Source organism: Lycium barbarum, chromosome 12 (genome assembly GCF_019175385.1).
Source record: "Lycium barbarum isolate Lr01 chromosome 12, ASM1917538v2, whole genome shotgun sequence".
NCBI lineage: Eukaryota > Viridiplantae > Streptophyta > Magnoliopsida > Solanales > Solanaceae > Lycium > Lycium barbarum.
Genome location: NC_083348.1, coordinates 77,998,395 through 78,026,204, shown reverse-complemented (window position 1 = coordinate 78,026,204; position 27,810 = coordinate 77,998,395). Strand labels below are relative to the sequence as shown.

General features: G+C 36.2%; 2 protein-coding genes and 2 non-coding genes across 9 annotated transcripts; 1 reads left to right on the top strand and 3 right to left on the bottom strand.

The window, feature by feature from the left end:
- Positions 1-197: 197 nt before the first annotated feature.
- Positions 198-6,228, bottom strand: LOC132625242 (uncharacterized protein At4g18257-like). 6 transcript variants are annotated; one of them, XR_009576703.1, is made up of 6 exons: positions 5,757-6,228; positions 4,594-4,911; positions 3,761-3,926; positions 3,426-3,681; positions 2,126-2,518; positions 198-2,011 (listed from the first exon to the last, which is right to left on the bottom strand). XR_009576703.1 is itself a non-coding variant. In XM_060340094.1 (4 exons), the coding sequence occupies exons 1-3, from the start codon at positions 6,056-6,058 to the stop codon at positions 3,770-3,772; spliced, it is 777 nt and encodes a 258-aa protein (XP_060196077.1). In that variant the 5' UTR covers positions 6,059-6,227; the 3' UTR covers positions 198-2,011; positions 3,761-3,769. The 6 variants fall into 6 exon arrangements, 2 of the variants coding, with proteins under 2 accessions (XP_060196077.1, XP_060196078.1); XR_009576704.1 differs by having other exon boundaries at positions 3,426-3,594; XR_009576705.1 differs by lacking the exon at positions 2,126-2,518.
- Positions 1,475-1,547, top strand: TRNAR-ACG (transfer RNA arginine (anticodon ACG)). Its single transcript has one exon. It is a non-coding gene; the product is annotated as a tRNA-Arg (tRNA).
- Positions 6,229-15,868: 9,640 nt separating the features above from the next.
- TRNAT-UGU (transfer RNA threonine (anticodon UGU)) lies at positions 15,869-15,940 on the bottom strand. The gene has a single exon. It is a non-coding gene; the product is annotated as a tRNA-Thr (tRNA).
- Positions 15,941-16,949: 1,009 nt separating this feature from the next.
- On the bottom strand, positions 16,950-20,869 carry LOC132625241 (urease accessory protein G). Its single transcript, XM_060340093.1, has 7 exons — positions 20,660-20,869; positions 20,391-20,579; positions 19,453-19,513; positions 18,734-18,935; positions 18,428-18,549; positions 18,230-18,334; positions 16,950-17,297 (listed from the first exon to the last, which is right to left on the bottom strand). The coding sequence occupies exons 1-7, from the start codon at positions 20,719-20,721 to the stop codon at positions 17,214-17,216; spliced, it is 825 nt and encodes a 274-aa protein (XP_060196076.1). The 5' UTR covers positions 20,722-20,869; the 3' UTR covers positions 16,950-17,213.
- Between the last annotated feature and the right edge of the window lie 6,941 nt (positions 20,870-27,810).

The following is a 27,810-nucleotide window of genomic DNA, read 5'->3' as shown; positions in this document are numbered from 1 at the left end:
ATTTAAAATTTAAATTTATATATTTAAAAATTACATAAAATGTACTATAAATTACAATTTTTATCATACTAATTTATTTTTAAAAAAAATATCTTAAAATATTAGTCAAAGTTCATGCATTTTGAATTTCGAATGACAAAACTTATCACATAAATTTAAGATAGAGATGTAGTAATAATTAACAATTAACAGTAATATAGGAAAATCATCATTTTATTTATTGTTAAAATATGAACAAGTAGACAAGAACGAAATACGTACTAAAAGAAAAAACAGAAGGAAAGAAGAGCAACACCAAATGTCATCCATGCACAGAAAGAGCCCTACACCTCACTGACACTGCCCCCTCCTTCACCGTTCTCCACCGGTGTGTCCACCATTACCACCTCCTCGTCCCCATCTCTGCCTCTCAAACTAAACGACAACGACTTCACTGGAACCAAGAACCTCCCTGTAGGTGGCACCCACAGATGAATCAATCCTTGTGGCCTTCCAGAAGGTCTCCAAACTTGCACCGCCAAGAACTGTATAGGATTAATCTCCAAAAGCAGCTCTGAGGTATCTCCACCGCCCTTCAATACATCCGATAGCAAAACTCGGGCACTCCCTACAGGCTTCTCTCTAAGGTGGCCGTGAGCGTAAATGTCCACGTTTAAGGCTGCCATGATGTCGTTTTCAAGCAACTTTTCGTGGAACTTCACCTTTACTACCTGGTTCCAAATGGGGTTTGTCCCGTCGTTGTCGTTGTGCTCTGCTACCTTGGTTTTTGCCACTTGGACGTTCCTCTCTACGTAGACTTCGGCGTAGGTTCTCATCTTGGTCAAGTGCTTCACGTTTTTCAGGTCCACTGCAGAATATATGAGAACTTCTATCTCTCTTAGCCGCTCCACCGGCCTCCGCCGTAAATACGAGTCAGGCATTTGGAGATGAATTGGAACTGATAAAGAGACCTGTGCGAGTGATTTGTCGAATGCCTGCTTGCTTTAGCCTTTTTCGGTGAAGTTATATATATATACCCACAACTTGCACCGACTCGCCCAAATGATGTGGAAGTTTTTGATTGCATAATAATTTTATTTGAAACAATGAGTATTACTACTAATAGTGGCTTAATAGGATTTCCATTTCCCGTAATTAATTTTTCTCTTTCGTTTTTCGCCTATCAGATCACCACAATATAATCTAATGTCAATTTCTCTTGAATGTGTGTATGATAATAGAATGACATGCTACATTATTTTGCGCTATTATATGTATTAGGCTAATGTTAGAAGTAGTACATTATTCTTGCGCTATTATTAGCATTATATTTCATTATTCTCCAAATTCACAAATCACAAGCAAGACATGAAAAATGATTTTCATTAACCTATTTGAAAATAACATTATAGTAATAAATACCTTTAAAGCTCTAGGGAACGATGGGTGGGGGTAGAGGAATAATTATGGAAAAGGAAAATGTTGTACCATCAAAGACTCCATGGCCCAATGGATAAGGCGCTGGTCTACGAAACCAGAGATTCTGGGTTCGATCCCCAGTGGAGTCGGTTTCCATTTTTGCATGCTACAGCATTTCCAATTTATCCATCCTTTTGCGCATCAAAAAGTACAATATCCGCTGAATTTGGCCTCAGCATTAGCACATGCCTAAACACTATAATAACGAACATTTTTCTTTTCTCTAGTCAGTAAAAATATGAGACATTCAAGAATTATTTTTTCCGCCAAATTACAAAACATTTGCTTGTAAATGATACACAGGCAACGAAATCAGGGGAACCTTCACAAATTTTTCCTACATTGGAGCATTCTTGATATAACAATTGAGCTCTCCACTCGATGATATAGCTGCACTGAAACTTGAAACTACTTGGTCCCTTCTAAGAAAGTCCACAACTTCAAGGTGCAAGATGCATCCCGCCATTAAGTTGCCAACGCTGATGCTTTGCGATCACTAACCTCAGGCTTGTTCAAATGAAGCAGAGATTTAAACTTCCAACCTCAAAAGCACCTGTCAGCCAAATTGAAGATGCACAAATGTCATGCTGATAGAATTATGGCTAATTGTTGTAATAAGCAATATAACAGTCTTCTTGGGGATGTGAACGGGATTTGGAGTACCAACCTAAGAAGAAATTCGAACGGTTGGGAGGTAAATACGGCTGCTGAATTCTTCAGTCTTTTACACATATCAGCAACTAAATAACACAGGAGCATAACATGGATACAGAACACTAACAGAGTCCAAGTCCTTGGTCATGGAAGCAAATCTGGAGATCCAAAACTCCATCGGAGGTAGCTTTCTTTACATGGATTATGAGTAGAGAAGATTGCCTCACTCATGAGGTTCTGAAAAAGAAAAGTTTTGCCCCATGTAGCAAACATGTTTTGTGGGAAACATTATGACAGCATTTGCCGCTTCTTTTTGCACTCCAGGTTACCATGCAATTGTAGCAGCTTTTATTATGTTCTGAATGCAATCCGTCATGCCAAGGACAACAAATGATATTCTGAAACGCTGGTACAGAAAAGGCCTAAGAATGAGGAGTTTACTATGGTGGAAAACTATACCTCAATGTATTTGGTGGCCTGATTGGCCCGACGTTGCTCGGACTCTTCAAAAATGCTAGCAGGTGTCAATTCCTCCAAAAGTAGTGCATTTTTGGATGATCAGACACGAGTGCAGCGGCAATTTTGGAGAGTCCAAGCAACATAGGTTAGGATCGAAAGGAATAGAAGACGTTTGAAGATTTTGCTAGCTCCATCAACAAGATAAAGTCTAACTGTATATTTTCGTTTAGCTTATTGTGTCAAATGTAACATGTAATGAGGCTGAAACAGTTCTAGAAAGTAGAAACACAAGAATCCCTACAAAATTAGATGGGGAATACTTTTGCTTTTTGTTTTTGCTACATTGCACAGTAATAATAGCACATCCTTTGGGCTGTTCAAATTAATAAAACTACTTTACCTTCTCAAAAAAGAGTATTCTTGGAACATGACTTATCAAACAATCAGCTTTCTATAGTTTCAAAAAAAAAAAAAAAAAAACAATCAGCTTTCTAAAGCTTAATCTAGAATCAGCAATACCTTACTCCTCCTAAGTCCTTCATATTAGATTACATGAATAATACAAAAGGGTAATCGTAAATATTTGCTGATTTTACAAAACTGATTCCAAACATGCCTTAAAAAAAATTTAACACATCACAATCCAGAATTCAATACACTGCCAAAATCACCAAGGCTTATAGTCTAGTAGTGTCAGAGAGAGTCTTCCACATGGTAGGAGTGGGTTTGATTCCCAATATATCCCCCGATGTAGAAATTGTACCGTCAAATATGTTCAAAGACTTGTAAGTTCATTAACACACACAAACATTTCAGTAACAAGAAATCAATTAGTCCCAGATAAGTCTTCATACCACTTCAATTTTTTTGAATGATTGTCAATTGTGAAGGTAAATAACAGACACAACTGTTGAGGCCCAAAACACCCATTCTTCATGATGTCAGTCAGTAGGAAACCTATAATCTCCCGGTGTTATTTGGTGACTACAATAAACCTGAAGCTTATATTCTGGTGAAAATTTTCTGCACATACAATACTCCATAATGTAAAAGATGACGAATTCTTCCAAATAGAATGGTGTCACCAATCACCATGAAGTTTATGGAAAGCTGGTAACAATATCACAATATTCAGATGCCTAAGCGGAAAGGAAAACATTATTGTCAATTATAGAAGTTAGAAGTTTACCCCTCTAGTCTATGTCTGCTCTGACTTGGAAGCCTTCAATTTCTCAATCTGCTTGCGGAGATAAGCCTGCTTTAGTTTTTCTCGACGTGCTGCAACTTGTTCTTCCCTACGGAGCTTGAGTTCTGATGCTTTTTCCCTTGCTTGACTTGCTTCTTTATGAACTTCCCTGAGAACAGCAACATGCAATGCAAATGTAAGTAGCTAAATTTTGTGCAGATTGAATATAGTAAGAGAAAAGAGACTGATGAAGCAATAAGTGAACTTCTTCACAAAACATTAACAATAATTTTTGCACTTCTCTACTTGAGTTGAGGGATCAAATTCTTTGCTCAATTAGAAAGTTACTTCTCAAGCAAACTACCCGAGAAAAGGGAGGGAAAAGTAAACAAAGACAAGAATAGGAAGGAGGAAAGGGGTTTCCTTTAAGCTGACAATTAAGAACAAGCTAATACCTAGGATGTCATAGCTCCCAAACTCCCCATCACCAAAACTCAGTGTCTTGTAATTTATTTTATTTTGATGAATACTGTATAGTGTTTCTCTTTTCTATGTTTGTTTATGCAGCCCTTCTGTGTTTGAGCACATGAGCAAGTACCGTTCTGACCATTGATAAGTTCGTAATTCTTCCATCACAATTCAGTAGACGTTTTATTTTCCAAAAGCTATTAAAACTAATAATGCTATGCATAAAATGAATCAGACAGGTTTATGAGTTACTGCAAAGTCTTGCAAACATCTTAAACAGTGTAAAACACAGGAATTAGTTTTTTCTATTTAATAAACCCATAGAAACATCTAAGCTCAAAATAGAGTGTATAATTAGTGATACATACATTACAAAACGCTTATGTTCACTTCTGTCGAATGTGCCAGCTTGGCGGCCAAGTCCTGCAGCTTTTGTGTCTGATAGTAGGGAGGCATCATCATCTCCATCTTCATCTCTTGGATCAGGGTTAGAAGTGTCATGCTGTTGAAGCTGCTCAGAGTCTCCCTGATCCTGCCCCTTCCGAAAGAAATCAACACAGTACTTCTCTTCGTCCTCCCCGTCAGAAAGCTCACCCCTCACCAGCTTATCATATAGCTTAGCCTTTCGTTCTAAGGCAGCATAGCTTACTGATCCATCTTTAATTGCTTTCATCTCAAGCTTGTCCCTTAAATGAAGGAGAAAATAGACATGAATTAAGCCTTTATACACAGGCACAGAATCATAATATTAACATCTAATGGACAGTCATGCATATGCCTAAAAACCCTCAAGGTTGCTTCTTCTCTATTAAAACCAACTTCTCCCCTGCAAGGTTGTTTATTCTCTAATTTAATTACAGAGTCTCCACTAACCCCTACCTAAAGTTGAAAAAGAATACCATGTATAGAGGGAACTTGAAATGGGAGGATAAAGCAATTTGCTACGGGCAGAGACTGAGACGTACAAACATGATTTGATTCTTATAGCCCCCTGTACACCCATATATAGCTGGAGCACCTATGAGCTAATTACTCTAGCGTATCAGATACTATGAATTATGCCCACAGGCCACCACTCTGCTTCCGGTCCTCTACCCATTGCTTGACAATTATGCCTAAAACAATATGAATACCAAAAGTGTAAGCATGTGCAGGACTTCAGCAAATTATCCCAAAATAAGATATTATCCAGTTTCACCTCATGACTCAATCAATCAGAACAAAATATAAATTTGGCCCTGATTTCCCAACCCCACAATTGCATCAAACAATAAATTCTACACGATGACTTACTAACCACCATCCTTTCCCAGTTCCAATCCTACTACCAAAGCCCAGAACTTTAATCACATATACAACTGCAAGATGTAAAACACTTTATAGTATCAAACTATGATTAACACATTCTTATTTGACCAACATAGATTCCAACCTCAATTATGAAAACCCAAAATCCTGAACACAAAAATTGAAAAAAAGTAGTACTACTAATTGACAACCAAAAATAGGGCAAGGGAAGCAGAATTTATACTTAGCCTCTCTAGCATCAACCCCAGGATTCTTAGCCGAATAGGCATTCTTAGCAGCTATCTTTTTCTTGGCCCGGTGGATATCCAGATGCGAATAATTCGGGTCAGCAGCACAAGGGAGATTGGTCTCTTTAGCAACACGTTTGGATTCTTCTTGAGATTTGTATAACTGGGCTTTAAGTTCAAGGATTGAAGAAGCACCTACGCCTTCAATTGGTCGGATCTTTTTGGGCATGATGGTGGATTCTGTTAGCCATCCTAATGATTCCACAACTACCCTTTTCTTCGACCCTTCTTCCCCCATTGATTTGTATGCACAAATTCACACACGACCCTTTTTGGGTTTTGATGGTTCTAGATGTTTGTTTCTTTGCTTCTTTCTTCTCGCTGTTGTTTGGGTTTTGGGTTAGGATTGAGGACGGGGCAATTCTTAGGGCCTCTATTTGAAATACGACTTTTTATAGGGGCTTTCTGAGAAATCAGAAACTTACAGATACATATATTTTTTTTTTCCTTAAATGTTTTTTATTGCAACAGAGGAGAGGAGAGAGAAGGAAAAGAAAAGGGGATGCTCGGGGGTAGTTTGGTAACTTTGGTTGTCGGTTCGGAATAATATTATTCATGTATTAAAATTAACATAATTAATATAATTTTATAGTATTATTTTGTAAACTCAGCACACCGTGTGCGACGTTTAGTTATCATATTATGGTTTCAAATCAATAAAACAAGTACTCCTTTTGATTCCATTTAGGTGATTGTGTTTAATTGCGCATAAAATTTAAGAAGTAGAGATTGAAACTTGTGGTCTAGCATAAAATTATAAATTTTTGTGTGCCTATAAATCATCTACTTAAGGATAATATGAATTTTTTTTAAATTTAAATTATTACTACTCTCTCTGGATCAAAAAAGAGTCCACTTAGCTATTTGCAAGCCTTCAAAAGATGAAAGTTGCTGAGATGAGAATGTTGAGATGGATGTGTGGCCACACCAGGAGTGACAGGATTAGGAATGAGGATATTCGGGACAAGGTGGGAGTGGCCTCGGTGGAAGACAAGATGCGAGAAGCGAGATTGAGATGGTTTGGGCATGTGAAGAGGAGAGACACGGATGCCCCAGTGCGGAGGTGTGAGAGGTTGGCCATGGATGGTTTCAGACGAGGTAGGGGTAGGCCAAAGAAGTATTGGGGAGAGGTAATTAGACACGACATGGCGCAGTTACAGCTTACCGAGGACATGACCTTAGATAGGAGGGTTTGGAGGACCCATATTTGGGTAGAAGGCTAGTAGATAGTCTCATTACCCTGCCTTATTAATAGTCGCATTATCGTAGTATAATTTCTTGTGCTCTAATTTATGCTATTATGCTATTATCTGTTATTTCCTGTGCTTTGATTATTCTATGTTATCTGTGTCGCTTGCGTTACTTCATTTCATTTCCATATCGCTTTGAATCTCTTAGCCGTATCTGACCTCTTTTTATGTTTTTATTGAGTCGAGGGTCTCTCGGAAACAGCCATCCTACCTTGGTAGGAGTAAGGTCTGCGTACACTCTACCCTCCCCAGACCCCACGTTGTGGGATTTCACTGGGTTGTTGTTGTTGTTGTTAGCTATTTGCAAGCCCCTTAAAAAAATACTAACGTCTAGATAAAAATAGATAATTTGACTAAACTACCCCTAATTAAATAGGCATTGGGATTTGATCATATAGCACTTAATAGGGATAAATATGGGAAAATAAGATTAATTCTTTCTTGATTTGTTAAGTAGACTCTTTTTTTTTTATCCAAAAAAAGGCTAAGTGAACTCTTTTTTTATCCGGATGGAGTATTAAATATACAAATGTGTCATTCATTTTCATAGTGACTAAAAAAATATAGTATAACATAAATTTGGACGGAGGAGTATAAGTTATGAATCAATTTTTTTTTTTTTTGCAAGACCCCATAATTAATCCCCATATAACTAAATAATGTGTTTAGGCCTCGTGTATTTGCACTTAATGGAGATTTGAAGCTAAATAGTTCAAACCTTAGGCCATTAGGCAGCATTAGCTTTTATTAAGATTAAGACGTCTGATTCTGAATGCACATCTGAATAATTAAGATTGTTTGTTTTCAACATCTAAATATGCATAATTTATCTATTTGTAAATATAATAAATACACAACTCAAAAAAAAAAAAGTAATTAATAGTAGCAAAAAAAGATTAATCAATTAAACTCGTTATTGGATTAAAAAAATGAAACATTTATGTTCACTACTAATGGTGGAAATAGCTTGTAATGGTGATGGTTGGTGTTAAGCTGCTATATATTTAAGGCTAAACCCATCGCCAGCCCCCTTTGATCGTCCAGTTTTTTCACTTGAACACCTCGAGTGACCTTTGTTCCATTTAGATACCTTAGGTGAGCAACTGATGTTTCATTTAGACACTTTTTTCGCAATCAACTAAAATTGCAAAATGAGTGTCATACACTCGCGAACGACGTGGCAGGGTGACTAATTAAAATAGGACATGTGGCAATTGGGTGCAAAATAATAATTTAAAAATCAATTACAAGAAAAAGAAAGGAAAAAATTATTTTTCACCAAAATAAATAAATAAATTACCTACTTTTCTAAACCCTCCCCCACCTACCCCACCCCTCCTTCCCCCTTTCTACACCTCTACTACTGCTGGGTACAATTTTTTTTTTCTAACGGCTCCATTTTTATTTTTTTGTTTTCATTAGATTTTGATCCATTTTGGAAGCATATAATTCAAAATTTGGCACTAATCTATAGCCCCATTTATTTATTTATTTATTTTTGTTTTTGCAGTCCTCCAATTCGAAAATTTGATTTTCGAATTTGAAGCTTTAAGTTACGTTAATGGCAAGTTCCTCAAATCTCAACCAAACAACACCAAATTTCGGATTCGAACTCCTCTTGACGTTTCGGTTCTTTTGAGATATCACCACTCAAAATGGAGCTCGTTTGAGGCAACTCGAAAATTCAAATTGGAAGCTTTGAGTTTCAACAATGACGGCTTCAGCTTTCTTCTTCAATGAAGATATGCTACATTCGGGAAAAAAATTGCAGTCGGGAAGGTTGTGTTTTAAAAGAAAAAAAAAATGTGACCTCCATGGAAGGAGCTTAGAAGCTCGGAAAGAGAAAATAATTAAATCAATTAGGCGCGCTAAATATTGTTCTTAAGAGCATTAAGAACTTGGTCATGACGTATTCAGGAGTTTGGTTGAGAATAAGTTGTTTGAATGATTTTTGGAGCTGGGTTTGACAAGGAACATATTGCACAATGAAAAAAAAATTGCAACCAGTGGTGGTGTCAATTTGTTAATTTGCAGTGGAAGGGTTTGTCAATTTGTTGTCACTGTTATGCCGGAAAATTTATCGGGTGGTGGTGTTGCGGTGGCAAGTTGATGGTTTATGGTGGAGGAAGTGTTGGAATGAAAGAGAAGGAAGAAGAAGACATAAAAAATAAAATAAAATCGTAAAATTAAGCCCTTCACGCGCCTGTTTTGTGTGAAGGTCACAAAATTTTCCAACTCAGCGAAAAGTGTCTAAATGGAACATCAATTGCCCACCTAAGGTGTCTTAATGGAACAAAGGTCACTTGAGGTGTTCAAGTGAAAAAAGTGGACGAGCACAGATGTCTGTCGATGGATTTGGCCTGTATTTAATTTACTTACAACATATAAAATTTAAGTAAAAGAATTACTAAATATTATATCAATAAAATATTTTAAAAAATATTGCTAATATAGCTATTAGATCAAACTTCATAAAATATGAAAGATTGATACATAAATGAACATTTTATGTTAGATTAAAATTGGAATATTTGATTGAAAAGCTCCACCAAATGAGTTGCATATGTGGATTCTCTCTCCATCTCGTCTGCTGCCCCTTGTTGACACCCAATTTTGTCCCGCCTCTCTTCCAACCTATTTTACGCTTCTAACATTTTTCTGGAAAATTAAAAAATATATATATATATTATATTTACTATAATTATTAGCCTTTTATCAAAGCCGGTGTTTCATTATTATATTACAGTTACTAATTATTATTATTATTATTATTATTATTATTATTATTATTATTATTATTATTATTATTATTATTATTATTATCATTTTCGGCATTTTACCAGCTCACGCACGCGCATCGCATTTATCTTTGCATAATTAGAATAATAGTATTTATTTACCGTGGATTTTCAAAAAAAGAAATATATTATTGCACGACTATTATAACACCATATAATCTTATTACCCGAGTCCTAATAATCACACATTTTTGTATTAAGCAATATTCTGTCACCCTTGGTATATCATTAATTAAAATGGGTCTTTTATTCAAGTTCAGAAGCCAAACTATTTCTTGCACTCAGTCCGTATTTTTGATTTATCGGATTCCAAATCAAAGTCCAATCAACTCATAAATATTTTCTGACCAGCCTATATTTTTTACCCTAATTTTTAGATCAGTCCGTGTTTTAATTCGCTGGCCCACTCTTTTAATACCCGGTCTAAAAATTGACCCAGTCCACAAATGGACCGGGTCTGACCCGTTTTACACAAAATAAGGGAAACCCTCCCTCATTTTCCCTCATTTTTTTTTCCATCACCGCCGCGTCTCCTTCACTCTTTCCCCCTTTCCTCTTCCTCTCCGCCGTCTTCTCCACCTCCCCATCGTCGCCTCCACCACACCACGTTACCACCCACTTCATCTCTGACACCTCCCATGCCGCTCTACTTTCTTCTGCCACTCCCACCATACCTTGTCTCCACCCACGCTCGCTGTCACCCTCACTCAACCTTGTCTCCCCGCTCCTCTAAATAAAAAATTAGTTCGCCCCATAAGGAGGGGCTGGAGAAGCGAAACCCCCCAGAATCTGATGTTCCCTTTTGATTGTTGAAAACCCTCCAAGAACAGAGAATTTTTTTTTGGTATCGAGAAAACCCCCAAAAGAGCGAAATCTTTGATTCAGAAAGTTTCCTCAATAACTGATTTTCGGTTCAAGGAATCCCTTGCAAAGTAATTACTCAAACAATTTTTTTTCGTCTACTCTGCGTTTGTCGCGAATTCGAGTCTCGCGACATCGAATTTGAAGTGTTCGAGCGTGAATCGAAGGCTCCGTACTCACTTCGCTGCCTCCGAAAAAGGTGAACTTCATTCCTTTTCCTCATTTTTCAGTTTATATGTAGTGTGTTTATATGCTTAGTTTGCTATTTAGTTTAATTGTCATTAGGATATACTTAAATGTTTCTACGATGTAGCGTGCTGTTTCATTTGGTTATTTGCCGTTAGTTTGTCTTCATTATGTTTACTCGTCCAGTTTTGTGCTAGATATAAGAGTTATACCATGCGAGGTTTAATTTGCCTTAATAGGGTCAGGTGTGCTAGCTTAGTTGGTCGTTAAGCATGCTGATTATAGTTAGATGAACAAAGCCCTCCTACCTTATTTAATAATGTAAATCTGTTTGGTGTGCCTAGATTAGCTTAAATCTAGCAGGTCTTATATGATTATTTCATTCGGTTAAGCATGATTATGCGTCAGTTAGTCTAGTTTTTCTTCATTTAGAAGATTTATGTGGGTCTGCTTAGTATGCTTACCTGATAACTGGGATGAATTGTGCTCCAATCAAACATGTTCATGTTGGTTTTGGTTGCTTTAAAAGAAGAGATGATGTGGCTGTTCTGAAGTGTTTTCTCCTTTTTCATACTCTAATATTTTGTCCCATTGATTAGAATTCTTAGATGAATCTAGGTTAATATAAGTTGGTAAAGAATGGGTCATTGGTTGTTCCCATTTCAGAGCAACACAAAATGCTGATGGTTGAGCTTGGAACTGAAAATGCTCATCTCTAAGTATAGAATGTTGATATGAACCAATGTAGACTAATTTTGTTTAAGAAAGATTGAGGAAAGGAATTTCAACTCTGAGTCATGTATCGAACTGTTTCTACTATATGACTATAACTCACTTTCTGTTAAGAAGTAAGGGTTCAGCACCTGTTAGAACTTTGCGTTTATAACTTAACTACATGAATGTTCTCTTGCCCTACTCTATTGTTTAGATTATTTGAAATTATTAACTTATTAACCCTTCTTCTGTCGATAGTTTATTATCCTGTGAGCATTTGGTCTACAATGAATAAATGCATCATTGACTGTGTTAGCCGTAAAAAATAGTAAATGTGTTTAGGAGTCTTAAGGGGGTTGTGCTATGCTCCATTTTATTTAAATTGATCTAAGCTCATCTGGGAACTTAAGGGCTGATATGTCTAATGATATACTTGACTGATGTTGTGTGCCCCTATTTGCCATTATATGATTCATGAATATATTTGCATGCTGTAAACCTCTGTTCGCTGTTTTGTTGTGCATAATCTTTCCATTAAGAGCACTTTGTAACTGGTTTTTGTACGTGACTATATGTTTCAATACATTTATACAGGAGGTATACTTTAAATATACACAGTATATATATAGTCTACTGATTTATTTTGAGTTTATACTTTACATGTTAACATTATTCATTCATCATGTACTGATTATTTTCCTTCTCTTTCATTTTATGCATGACCTTCGCATACGAGTCCGAGGACTCTTCTTCCGCATTCAATGTTGGGCTAAAGCCCAACGAAACTCTCTTATCGAGTCAGCCCCATCAGTTTGCAAGAAATGATATTGGGCTAAGGCCCATACGATAGCAACAGTCCACAGCAGAGGAAACAAATATTGGGCTGTTGGCCCAGGCAAACAGCTATCAATCCGAAAATGGGCTGAGCCCATTTAATTCTTTCCCCTTCTATTTTATTTTGAGCATTTAAGTTGTGTTGTATGACTAACACTTTTGTTTGTTAATTTAGATAAACTTTAGCAAAATTAGTGGGTTTTAATTTAATAATGGGTAGTTAATTTAAGGAAAAACCAATTAATTCCATAAGGTTCATTGTTATTGATTTTCAAAAGCATGTCTTTATAACATAAAAAATGTATATTCTATATCCGTTCTTGCTCTATAATTCACCCTGCAAACAACTTTCTAGAACTCACGTTGTAATGCGATATATTTTCATATATATATAAATGTAAATTCAAGTATATTTTATGAACATATTTTCAAGAATTATTGCATAATTTAGTTAAACAGAGTTAATGAAAGAGAAGAAAACTCACTTTTACATTCTGTTTATAAAAATAAGTCTAGATTTCTCTATATTGCCATATTCATGTAACCTAATCAAAAATTCAAATTTGTTAAGCCCTTTCTCAAAAACTATCACATTGTACGCAAACTATTACATTTTTATACAAATCTTATGTTAAACAGCATTTTATTTAAAAGTTTAGTCATATTTATAAGTCTTCTTTAGATGGCATTTTTATCTTAACAACGCTTGTAAGTTTTATTTCATGAAATTATCACATTTCCTAAATCTTACTAAATACTATCTTTCATTTAAGGCTTCATCCATATTTTTTAGAATCTTCTTTGTACGTGATTATGTTTTTCTATGAGTATTATTTTAAACAACACTATTATACTTTCGTCTAAACCTTAACAGACATTCATAAATCATATTTTCAAAAAATGGCATTTAAAGTCTCTTTTATACAAATTATTATATTTTCTGTAAATCTTATTTTAACTAACATTATTTTCTTTTAAAAAAACTTTAGCAATATCTTAAAATCATTTTCTAAATTTTAAGCATTATATTTACTCTCAATTAATTAACCTAAGTTTGGTCGGATAACCGTAAGTTAACGAATTCTAAAGGATGCCTAACCCCTTCCCTTTAGGATAATATAGAGCCCTTACCTAGAATCACATTGGTTAAGCAGACTATTAATTGAGGTTTGGTTTTAACTTTGCCTTAGCTAATCTAGGTGTCCTAATTCACCGTTAAATTAATTAGGTGGCGACTCCTTAAAACAAAATAAATAGGAATCACCAATACGTCATACCCCTAAAATCAAACCCGGTTAAAATGGGGTATGACACCCCTTTCTTCCCCATCTCCCTTGTTATATGACGGGTTCACATAGACCCATCAAAATTTCAATGAAAAACAGAAAACATTCTAAATTTTTCATGAAATAAGATAATAAATGGAGTAGTGAAAATTAAGAGATCCAAAATCATTGAAGGTTGAGGATCATAAATTTGTCATGATATTTATTGTAATACTTTGGTGTTAGACAGAGAGGGTGGATGTTCTCATGGTATTTTTCACTTTCAATGACAACCCACATGAAAAAAATGTCGCTTCACTAGAAGAACAGATCGATTTCGAGTCCCATTAAAGCTACAAGAATTATCAGTGTTTATCCTATAAACAACAGAGAGTAGCGGGAGGAGATTTGTGGAAGGACTCTGTGGTTTGATAAAGAAAGGGTTGTATTAAAACCGCGTGTTTGATGTATGAACAGTTTGAAGACACCTTCCCAGTTCCGATCGAATCAGAGGTCTTCAGACACAAAAAGTGATAGAATAAAAAACAAAACAAATGCACTTAATGAGTTAAAAATTTAATGACGTAGATTCAGATTCCCATTAAGTGAAAATAAATGAGGCTAACTGTATTTATTTAGATTAAGATTGAAGTACTTATTTGGTTTGAATAAGTCTTAATCATTAAGATCTTAAATAAAATTTTAATATCATTAAGAGGTATTTTTGTACTGACAGCTCCACCCCCTACCCCACCCTCTCCACCACCCCCATCACCCACCTAGCTACCCCTACCTACCCACTCCCCACCCCCATCCTCATCCCACTACCACAAACTATCTCTGCCATCACAATCACCACCACTGTCAACCACTACCATCCTCTCCAACCACCAACCAAATCTGCCCTAACAACCACCACCGCTATTAACCACTACCGTTAGCCGCTACCAGACCTACCACCTCCATTAATATAGTCACATCAACAGTCACCGCCACTACCACCACTGTCATCATTGTCGCAGTAACTATTAGCCACTATCACTACTACATTGAATCCTTACCAATCATCTCTACCATCATAATTAGCACTATCGCCAATTGTCATCAACACTATTGTCAACCACTATACATTTTCAGCCACCACCACCAACATCGTCAATTATTAACGTCAACCAATTCCACAATCATAACCACCACCACCGCCACTACCAACTACTACTATTGCGTTAGTCATTACAACACCAACCACCTCCACCATCACAACTATCGTCACCGCCACGACCACAAAGCATCTTCATCATCACTAGCTAATATAAATGTTTCATTTTAAATAAATACATTATGCACATTCAGATGTTGAAAAACAAACAGTCTTAATCATTTAGTGTTCAGATCTGGAGACAACATCTCAATCATTCAGATATCTTAATCTTTAGGAAAACAAATGAGGCCTAACACATGCATAAAGTCTTAATTTTCATGAAAAGAAATGAGGCCTGACACATGCATAATCGTTTGGTCGGAGGGATACGTTATCCCCATGTAGATGGATTGGGTGAGGATAAGATGGGATAACTTATCCCACCTTCTATAACCTTTTATCCCATATAGATGGGATTGTGTGGGATAACAAATGAATTATCCCAGCAACCAAACATAGGAGAATTCTAATCCTATGACTAATAATTTCATCGCATCCTATCCCTCCTACCAAACGACTCCTAAGTCTCTAACAAGCAACCAAACAACTTTGGGGTCGTTTGTACATGTGACACTTTGATAATGGTTCATTCCCAAATATTTACATTCACTCACCAAAACTAGTGCATCTCAGCTTATATTAAGAAAAAGTTGAGTATGTCAAAAATAACCCGTGGTGAACAAGTCACAACTTATCCCACATTCTATAACCTTTTATCCCATATAGATGGAATTGTGTGGGATAATAAATGAATTATCCCAAAATATGTACATGTGACACTTTGATAATGGTTCATTACCAAAATATTTACCTTCACTTACCAAAACTAGTGCGTCTCAGCTTATATTAAGAAAAAGTTGATTATGTCAAAAATAACCCGTGGTGAACAAGTCACAACTTATGATGCCAAACGGGTTCTATAAAAAAAGCTTTGACATTTGCCCCCATGCAGGATCGAACTACAGACCTCCAGTTTACAAGACTGGCGCTCTACCACTGAGCTATAGGGGCTATGCGGTTGCAAGTAATTTGCGTCTCCAAATGGTTCATTTTTTGTGTTAAAATTTTCGTTTTCCATCTCAAAGATTCACACTGGTTTCTTTTCTTCTTGGAGGACCTTTTGTGGCTATATAACAAGACTAGGTGCTTATGAAGTTCTTTTGGCACTGATACTGGCAAATTTCATTTGAATTTTCTTGCTCATGGACCGATTTCTTGCTCGTGTTTATTTATGTTTTTCTAGCTCATTGTGCCTAAAGAAGCGAAAGATGGCTCCAACTGGGATCGCCATATTCAGAGGTTTGTATATCAGTCACTAGCTTACTTGGAGTTTCGTTTGCTCATATCTGTTGTTATATGGTCACACTGAGAAATTTGTAGGTCCTGTCTGGACAGGAAAAAAACTAAAAATAAAAGAGTGAAATTGAAATGAAATAAAAAAGGACTGAAATAGAAAAAAAATGTTTTCAAGCTCCTCCCATCAAACGTAGTTTTCCTCAATTGTATTTTTGTTTGTTGGATTCTCTTTTCTTTTCTTTTACTAAACGGCAAGCAATAGAATATGATACTTTATGTATTTCATTTTTTGTAGGTAGTTTTGTTTTTTGGATTGTCTATTTGGTAGTTTTGTTTTTTGGATTGTCTATTTGGACATGTTGGAATGAATTATTAGTGAATACGTCCTTCCTATAAATAAATTCTATAGATTTGAAAAGTATTTTAAAAATGCCAAATCTTGGAATGCTTTTCGGTCGACAATATTCTAAATCTTACATAAAAGGCTCAATCAACCATCTCTTTTTCCGTCCATGTGAAAAAAAGAGAGGAATATGATTAATGAAAGTTTGAAAAAAAAAAAAAAAACATATGAAAGGTTACATCCCTTGTATGACTACGACTGCTACTACAAAATGAAATGTAAAAACACTGGAAATGAAATACCACTCAAATGAAACCAACTTTCCCAGTGAAACCGCTCGGCTCAGATCAGTGGCAAGTGCAAAGAAATTAGCACAGTTCATTTATCAGCAAGAAAAGAATATGCAGAAACTTTGGAACACATATAATTAAGCAACATCTCACATTAGGCAAAGGAAGAATGATCAAAGGAACCAAAATAAATATGGAAAATGGTGAATACATACTGCTTGTACATGAACCATGTAAAATACACATTATTCAGAAGATAGATTATATGTGTCTGGGACACATGGAAAGTGAATGGCAGATAGCATTGGAGAAGCCAAAAGTTCCACAATGTTCAAGTAAAGTTTTGCTGAACATTTCATCGCTTCTTATTGCCGGTTGCAACTTCCCAAGCTTGTAAAATGTGGTTCACTATGTCCTCTACGCCAACCCCATGCTTCACCTGCAGTTGAATCAACACATTCATATTGCAATAGGGATCAGTAGACGAAAAGGACCCTGGGACCGTGGGACTTATTGCTGTTCGTTTAAGTGTCTCTCACCTTTTCCTTTTCAGTTTATGAAGTTTCTATATCAAGGAATATTATCAAAGAAATCTATCTGAACTAGAATATTTATGTTATTTGGTCACTAAGCATATCTAATCGCATCTTTATAAACGGAGATTCTGAAGCTTCCCCACCTTCATCAAACAACTTCAAATAGACGATGAGGGAAATGCCCCCAAAGAATCACGCAAAACTACAGCAGAACAAAAGATGCATGTCTGACATCAAAACAATTTCTTTCACTGTTGCCTTGTGTCATTGTATAGTTACTTATTTAAGAAAGCAAATGTAACATGGAATGCTAAGTTGCCACAGAAAATATTCAAATTGCAAAACAGAGCCAATACAACTTTTTACACTGATATCAGTCCCAAAGTGAGCAAACTATTTTGACTAGCATGGAAATTGAGGATCAATTTCAAAAAGTATTGTTGTGATTAAGTTTACTGAATATCAGAAGAGTATAAAGAATTCTAATCAAATGCAAACAATTCAAATGGTACTATATGTTTGGTTGACTTTTTGGAGATAGAAAATAGTTTATTTAAGAAAACAGGTCAATCTATAAATTGGACAAAGGGAGTAATTTCTAAACAGCTTGTACAGTTTCAGAATTCACAAGAAAAATCAACGAAAATTCGCATCATTATTTACTCTTCAAATAAAGGAGAGTTATGAGCTGCAACTTTCGTAGTGCTCACCAGCAACACACTCCAGAAAGTAAAATAAGGCACTTCTATAAAGAATGAATAATATCAGTTATTTGGTTGAGAGTGTTAATCATAATAATAAGAAAAAATGAATAGGGCCGAGAACGTTAATGAACCTGAGCAAAAACAAAAGGACCACCGTCCCGCATCCGAAGTGCATCCCGCTCCATGACAGACAAATCAACCCCCACAGCTGGTGCCAAGTCGGTTTTATTTATCACCTAGTAAGAACCAAATAACAATTTGACCATGTGTATACAGAATTTTACCATTGATAAATTTTGAAAGTCAAACGTGCAAAATAAGGAACATACAAGAAGATCTGCTTGGGTAATTCCAGGACCTCCTTTTCGAGGAATTTTATCACCAGCGGATACATCTATTATGTAGATTATGTAGTCAGCGAGTTCCCTACTGAAGTTGGCAGCTAAGTTGTCTGCAATGAAGGAAATTTCATTTAATGACGAGAAACCTAAATTGGATTGGGTTACATCTGATCATAGTGATATCTTGTCTTCTTATCAAACCAAGTAAGCAGTGATGTAAGATGACCATTATTTTATATAAACTTAAATATCCTTATTAATTTGTGTGCGCAAACAGTTTCTGTGACCAATTACCTCCACCAGATTCACAGAGTAGTATATCTGCTTTGTACAAATTAGAAAGCTCCTCCAGAGGTCCAAGATTAATGCTTATATCTTCCCTAATAGCAGCATGTGGGCATCCTCCTGTTTCCACAGCCCGAATCCTTTCCTCCGGCAATGCTCCATGTTTTATCAAGAACTCTCCATCTTCTTTTGTGAATATATCATTTGTTACCTACAAAGAAATTGCATCTTAACTTTGACAAATATCATTCTATATCTTAAAACCAAAAAGTGAAGATTTCTTGAACATAGAAATTTTTGAACATCAAAGACATGCTTGCACATAACTTATTTTCTGTCAAACCAACAAATGTCTAGTAAAAGTCCCTAAAATTTGGTTCAAAGTTTCTGCAGATGCCAATCTGTGATGTGTAGGAACGAGTTGTTTAATCATGAAAGAACAAGAACATGCAATTGTAGAATAAAGAATGATGTTATGCCACTTGAATGACTCAATCAAAAGGCAAATTGCATGAAATCGCATCTTCCATCTAGAATATCTATTTAACTATAAAAAAAATCTAGAACTTCTAATGATGAGGTAGAGAAAGGTATGAGAACCATCAATTAAACTTTAGCTTCGTACTTCAAACGACAAAGGGGTATCCTCAAGTTCCAAACAATTGTGCAGACTAACACGCGTTCATGAAGCAATTATGTAAAAGAAAGAAATTATTGGTGGTACATACTGCTGCAAGACTGTATTTTTCCCTCAAGAGTTTGCATAATGCCAGCATTAGAGCTGTTTTCCTGCATATGAAAGAACATTCAGTCCCTCAAACTCTCAGCAAGTTCAACCGAAATTTTACAAGCTAATTACACGAGAGAGAAACTAAGTGCGGGAGAAAAGGAATAGCAAAAGCTAATATACAAGAAAATTCAACTCACTTCAGTACATTATGAACTGAAAAGGAAAATGCACGTGCACACAGACAGATGCACATACAAGAGAGAAAGGTGTGCAGTGGCAGACTTGGGTTCTAAAAGTTTAATTTTTATCTATAAAAATGATCCATTTTACTTGGGTTGCTTCACCTGAAAGAAAATCCTACTTATAACAGATACCAAAAGCTACTCAATGTCATCCTCCTCGTTCTGCTCTCATTTCTCAAAGATCAATTTTTCTTCTTCACTCGTATCATCCTGTTCGCCAGTTACTGCTTACCCCTTCCCAAAGAAAAGAAACAGAATAGTTCCCGTTTTCTTACGTTAAAAGCTCAAATTCTATACATCATATGGAAAGCATAGAGAGCTAAACAAATGGAATAAGACTAGAAAAGAGACCGGCAAAATACTTTGAACTCATACTAAAGAACTATAAATATTACTTAATATATTGAAACTAAAATCCTATGTAGCGCGAACTCTCTAAAAATGCTACCACACCAGCGTCAGGTCCCTTTTATAGGTATTTCTGGAGCGTCCAAGCAACATAGCTAAAATCTTGCACATTCAGATTTCAAGCTTAGCACAAAAAAGCAAGGATGGTGACCACACAGACTAACATAAAATTTTGGTTAGTGGAAGCAAATAATGAAACCCCTTTTACTTGAACACACATCCAAAATAAGCATTAATGAAAATGAAAATGTGAATTACTAGAAAATTGAGGGAAAACAAGAAGTACCCAGTACCAACAGGGCCACCAATTCCAATAGTAAATGCTCTTTCACTAAAACTCCTGTCAATAAGTGGAGGTGCTCTTCTGCTAAAGTATCCAGGTGAGTATATTGGTTCATGAGAATGAGGAGCCAGCCCATCATGGCTATGGTATACCTTCCCATCTGCACCTACCCATGATGTTGCTTTTGTCTCCCTAATACAAATTAAGACAACTATTTAATCAAGAATCAACCAAAACAAAAAAATGACAGAGTAAGTTTGTGAATTTAATACTCATGGCTATGTTCATGATGATGATGGTCATGGTCATGCATATGGTGATGTGAAGAAGCCATTAGAGTGGAGATTCTCACAGACGGTATCTGAGCTTAGAGTGGAGATTCTCACAGACGGTATCTGAGGGGAACAGGGGAGAGATAAGATTCCGAATCTACCGCTGTAGATAAAAATATTCCATGAAGATTTATCCGACTGAATCTCTTTATTGGGAATAGTTAGAGAAAAAAAATCTCAAATGGTGGTCCCCTTATATTTAAGAGTTAGTTGAGTCCGGAACCAAAATGACCCAAAAAAAAATAAAAAAATTGAATCAAAATATCCCAACAAAAAAAAAGTTACCGGACTACCTTTAGCGCAGTAATTTACTGCGTTATAGTGTCCGTCTTTTTTTTTTTTGCCCTTTTGGTTAACCCTTCTTCCATTACACTTTTTAAAGTACTTTGACCATAGATTAATCATGATTCGGAACCCCGAAACTTCAATATTTTATATAGAACCCTACTTATTTTTGTGTGATTAATAAGGTAGGATCAATATATTAAGGATACACAAAAGTTCGGATGACCGTTTTAGTGGTTGAAAAGTGCTCGAACGCCATTTTCGTTTGAAGGCTTGGTGTCATTAGCTTGAAGTTCTTTACGAATACTTAAACTTGTTCATTAATAATTAATCAAAAGTTAGTCAAAATGGCAGCATTCATTAAAAAAAAACACACTTAATTAAATTGCATCATTCATAACCTTGAGTAGATGAAAATACTTAACATACTAATATTCTTCAAAATAACAGCATCATCATAAATTAAACTTAAAACTAAAATCATAACATTCTTAATCATCATCAGAGTACAAGTCCTCAATATCGTCCTCAGAAAAAATATTGGCGGTTTCTTAAGACACATCTTTTTCCAGTAGCAGTTAGTTCTCTACCGGTTGATGATGCTTGTTCTTCGGCCAACTTTAGTATGTAAAATCTACATCGTCTTGCCAGCATTCTGTTGTTTTCTTTTCTAATCCTTTGCACGGCAAGCTCGCAAGTTTTTGGACCTACTTGAGGCATGGTTAAGGAGTACCTTGTTAGGATTGGAGCGTTGAGATTTTTCAAGTCGCGAACAAGACGTTCTGATTCGACAAGCCGATGGGACCATTCTCGGCGTAAACCGCAATAATATTCCCGCGGATCTGAATATTTCACACTGCAGAAATCATCATTACGCTCTATAAGAAGGTGGGGATTTAGCTCATCTAGTTTGAAATCACTGGTATCACTCGAAAAACTGCTATGATTTGAACTCTCATCATCACTGCTATTTGGTTCTTTTGGAAGGAGTAAAGACCAAGCTGAGTTTCTACTACTCGACATTGAATATGGTGTAGTCTAATAACAAAAGAAAGGGATACTTATATAGTTGCAAACCCCTAAGTACCCTCGGGGAGGGGGGGGGGGGGGGGTCTTTATGACCCTACCTACTTACCTTATTATAAGAAAAATATTAATCTTCATCGGATATTTCACAGTCCGAATCCCACTTGGATCTAAATCTTGTGCTACCATGTATACCATATTATACCCTATGGTAACGTATTTGCATCCGATTGTTCTATTCGCGAAAACGATTAAGAGCAAAATTAAACTCTTGTGGAGTTCCGCGAGGCATTGACATAGCACCTTTTTTTGGGCGTTTAAGCCATACTGACGCTAACTTGTGCTCTAGTGCTACATCCTCTCTAAAACGCCAATCCCACTCCTCTCTCATTTCATTGTTGTATTCTCGATTGAATCTGTCGTTAGGATTATTTAAGTAATGAAAATCATCATCATCTAGTTCCCAGGTCCTACCCATTGCTTTAAATATGGTTGCTGGAGTGAACGATATAACACGACTAATATCTCTAAATTGGTCAAAGAATGACATAGTAACTCAATTTTGTGTGACAACTATTCGTCAAATTACGTTATATAACACTTAAAGTTTGATTCGAATTATGACGTTTTTCTGTTTGACAGTTGAGGTGACAATACACTGCAGCAGTATTTACTGCGTTATACTGTCATAACGCAGTACGTCATAATTCGAATCAAACTTTAAGTGAATACTGCGTTGTGACAAAATAACGCATTATTTTACCGCGTTATTCTGCCGAGACCTGACATAGCGCAGTTAATTATGCGTTATGCAACACTCCATACTTAATTTGATTTGACGTAACGCTGCAAGACACACTAATTGCACGCATGCGTTGGTTCTATATTCAAACTTCAAATCTTATTAATACCGAGTTCGTATAAGGGAAAAAATTCTAAGTTTCATCCAATTTTTAACACAAATTCTAAGTTTCATCTAGTTTTTGCATTTTGTATTCCTCCTAAATTATTCAAAATATGGTAGATGTTCCAAAAATTAGAGTTTCTTTATTCTGGAACGGACAAATTATATTTGAGGAAAATAATTTGCGCTATGATTCTCTCCCAAAATACCATATTAAGTTTCCACTTGACTTAAAATTCTCAAAACTACTCCAAGCCTTGTATAATAGACTACAAGTTAGCAGAAGTGATTTTGATCTAAATATAATTGGAAAATATCCAATGTCATTTACGCCGCAACGTGTAACTAGTTATGGACAGTGATACATTCAAGACGATGGTTCTTTGACTGATTATTTGAAGGCGCCTTATGATTATAGGAAATGCATAACTTTAAACGTCCTTGAAATGTATATAGAGAAGGTCCCCATTAATCGACTTGAATTCATGGCTAGGGCTCCTCGGGAAGCCCGAAATAGACCTTGTCGGGAAGCCCCGTCTATAATTCAGGCCGAAGTCACTCAAGCGGAACCTACTTATCAACACAATTACCCTGACATGAGTACTTATGAAAGCATTTTGACTAGCCAAATGCCTCTGGATAGTTTAAGTCAGCAATTTGATGGGCAGTGGTAAATATTCATTTTTTACAATATTATTATTATTATTATTATTATTATTATTATTATTATTGTTATTATTATTATTATTATTATTATTATTATTATTATTATTATCACTTGAATGCTACTAATGATGTCGATTATAGTATTTAGAGGTTATACACCTGATATGGATCATATCGGACGGTCTCCTCAATCGGGATGGATGAATCAGGTCGGAACATCCTCAGCCTATCCAACAACTCAAAGCGATGGTCCTTCCTCAAGTTTCGGTGCAGTTGATTACTATCGGTACGTCTATTTTTTTTTTTTTAACATCAATAGTATTAAATACCATAATTTCTTATGTAGGGAGAATGTATAGGCAAAGGCCTGCTATGGATGGTCCGGATTATCCGAATTATATAGTGACATCATCCGGCGATAGTGAGGAAATACCTAATGCGGAGGAAAGTGACGATGACCAAAGTGACGATGAGATTGAGGTTGGAACTAATCCTCAACATCAAGTAGAACTGTTGTAAGACATGATGAACAGTCCGGCACAACAGGAGGAACTGAATTCACAGCAACCATTTGAACAGCAAGAGTCGACTCCGGTTCAGCCGTAAAGCCAATTTCAATAGCAATAGTCGACCCCGATTCAGTGGCATTCCGATGAGATCCCCTATCTTGATCATCTTCAAGATCGCCCAGATGCCTTTGTCTTTACTAGGGATGATGATCATATTCGGCGAAGTTTGTGGAAAGAGCCAGTGGATCTTTTAAAACAAAATACTCATATTGAAAAAGGCATGATTTTCAACTCAAAAAATCATTGCAAAGGGCTGTGACGATTTATTGCATCTAGGAGATGAGGGAGTTTAAAGTTGACGATTTCACACGAAAACTTTAGCGATTGGTCTGCAAGCGAAAATATCAAGGCTGCGAATGGATGCTCCATGGTAAGGAAACTGCTGAAAAGATATGGACTATTTCAAAGTTCTACACAAAGCACACTTGTGATATAGGTGACCTCCCAGATGATCATTGCAATATAGATACTAATTTGATTGCGCGTGTATTAGTTGGCCACATTGGAAAAAACCCAAGGTATCCCCTTCGCCTAAGTTTATTTTATTTTTGGTGTTAATATAATGTTCCTCGTTGTTATATGCTGATATTTCAACTTTTTCAGGTTCCCTATTAAAGATTTTATTACAGCCGTCCTGAAAGTATATAGCAAAACTGTTACTAGGAGGAAGGCGTATCTTGGGCGTAGGCGTGCACATGAGATAATCTACGACAATTGGGAGGGCTCCTTCAAGAAGTTGCCGAGATACGTGGCGGCTCTACAACACTTCAATCATGGTACTGTTGTTGAATGGAAGCTCAAATCGAAGCCTGGTGTGCCCGTAATATTTTTGATTTTGTGTTTTGGGCATTCAAACCATGCATTGATGGTTTTGCTCATTGTCGGCCTGTAATATCAATAGATGGAACACATGTGTACGGGAAGTATGATATAAAGCTGCTAATAGCAGTTGGAATGGATGCAAATGGAGCAATATTCCCTCTAGCTTTTGCAATTGCAGCTAATGAGAGCATTAGTACGTGGGGTATGTGTTACACCCCGTAGGTTCGTACGTGAAAATTTATAAGTGTTGGACGTTCTAAGTATGGATACTGGAGTTCCCTTCAAGGATATATGATATTATATGAACTAATCCTATGGTCATGACAATTTACGTTCATATAATAAGCTATGGGAAACTCCGGGACCAAGAAAATCGAAGAAAATAAATTTGTCAAAAAATTGGAAAAAGTTGACAGAGTTTTGGGTCAACTTTGAAGGGTATATCTACTAGTACATTAAGAGTTTTAAGGTGTTTCAAAAGCCTAAAATGAAGTTCGTCGAGTCTAGTTTCCAACGCAACAAACCGCTCATCGATACGATATCAAAATAGAGAATTATGGACGTTACAAGTTCAGCTGACCCGAGCAGAAACGCGTGCTACAGTAACTGCTACAGTACCAACCTGCTACAGTGCTGCGACAGTACCTGAACCACACCTATATATACCCCTCTAACCCATTAATTTTCTTGATATTTCACCATTTTCTCATCCTCCACTCTTCTAGATAACTCTTTAGAGTTCTATAACTTTCCTTAACTTTCTATAATTTTCCCTCATCTTCCATAATACTCCATAATATTTCATAACCTTTCCAAATCATCAAGAGAGAATATTAACATCAAAACCCTAAGGAAAATTTATGGAAGATAATTGTTCTTGTTTCATCTTAAGGTGGTGTTGAACTTGATGTTGGAAAGGGTGAATAAAGTGAAGTTCTTCTACTATAAGGTATGTTCTTGCTATTATTTACATGATTAAGATGATATAAAGGTTTAGAAATTCTTGGAAAAGAAAGAATCATAGGAGAAAAATCATAAAGAGTTGAATATAATTCTTTGATTATGGTATTATGGATGTTGTTATGGTTGGTTTGAATATTGGAGAAAGATCGTGTGGGATGTTTTATGGAATATATTGGTATTGATATGGTTGATGATGTTGCTGGTACTGTTTGGGAGTTATTTTGGTATTTGGAGGAGGTAAAGAATATAGGGGAAATGCTGCCAAAATTTCGGCAGATTCTAGAAAGATTTATTTGAAGAACTAAGACAAGTGTATAAAGGTGAGTCTAACAATAGTATAAATTTTCTTGAATATAGATTTACGAGCCTGGGAGGAAAGCGTTGAGTAGTTAAAGTTAAGGCGACCAAAAGGTATGTTAAGGCTAAACCCTTTCTTTTTAAAGGCATGATTCTTTCATTATAAACCTTTGTGCCATATCCATAATATCCGTGCCTCTACAAATTATAGAAGCCTATGAATCTCATGATCCTTATGATATTATTGAGCTTACTCACGATCTTGAGACTATTCTTTGTGATTGATCTCATCTCATAAAACTTGTTCTTTCGAGGTGAGATATAGCCATGACGGTTCTATTTTCAATGCTATTTAAGTTCATGATTCTCGAGACTCCCATGACATCGTCAACTTCACCTTAAGATAGTTGATCTTCTAAGGAAGGATATAGTGATAATGATAATGGTAATGATGATGTTGATTTCAGTTATGTATTTTTATGTATATGTGTGTATGTATGTATGTATGCATTGCATCCCATTGATCAGTTGGGCATAACATCGAGTCCCGCAAGGGCCGAGTATGGATAACACCGAGTCCCGAAAAGGCCGGATACGGATGTGACAGATGTATGTATAGTAAGTGTATGTGAATGCATATATATGTATGTTGTGTATGGATATGTATGAAATGTTTTTCCTGTAGATGAGTAGTTTACATGACAGAGACCTTAAGAAGAGTACGAGGTATAATTACATACTTTATCTTATGTTATCTTCATTCTGATATCATACTACTAATCATGCCTTACATACTCAGTACATTGCTCGTACTGACGTCCTTTCTTGTGGACGCTGCGTTCATGACCATAGGTGTAGATAGATGAGACGAGGATCTTTCATCGTAGGCTGCCTTCAGGTACCAGTTTTGATTGGTGAGCTCCACTTCTTCTTGGAGCATTGCCGAGTCTGAGTCTATATATATATATATGAATTGTGTTAAGGGTATGTCAGGGGCCCTGTGCCGACTTGTATACCTCAGTCATGTTCATAGAGGCTTTGCAGACAGTTCTTGTGTACAGCTTAGTTGTATTATGCCGGTTGTTATGTCGGCATCATGGGTACATTGTACATATATTTGTGCATGATATAATGTTCATATTTAGCCCTTAGACTTATTTTACCATTCGAGATATGAAGGACGAGAGTTATAAGTCGGTTCGCTCGGTTCCTGTAAGGTGCCAGGTGCCAATCACGCCTTGCCAAGTGTGGGGTGTGACAATATGTTTTTGGACTACTTAAGGCAACACATTATTAAGGATCGCATGGGAATATGTGTGATATCAGACAGAAATGCTGGCATATTGCACAATATGTTCAATTTGCAGGGGTGGCAGTCACTCTTTGCCTACCATCGTTATTGTTTAAGGCATTTGAAGGCAAACTTCCAAAAGGCATATCGAACCCCAGCACTTTGCAATTGGATGTGGGCGGCTGCAACAGAGCATCAGGAGAAGAAGTTTAACCTGCAGATGGACATTATTAGGCGGGCGAATGAGGAAGCCTTCCACTTGTTGAAT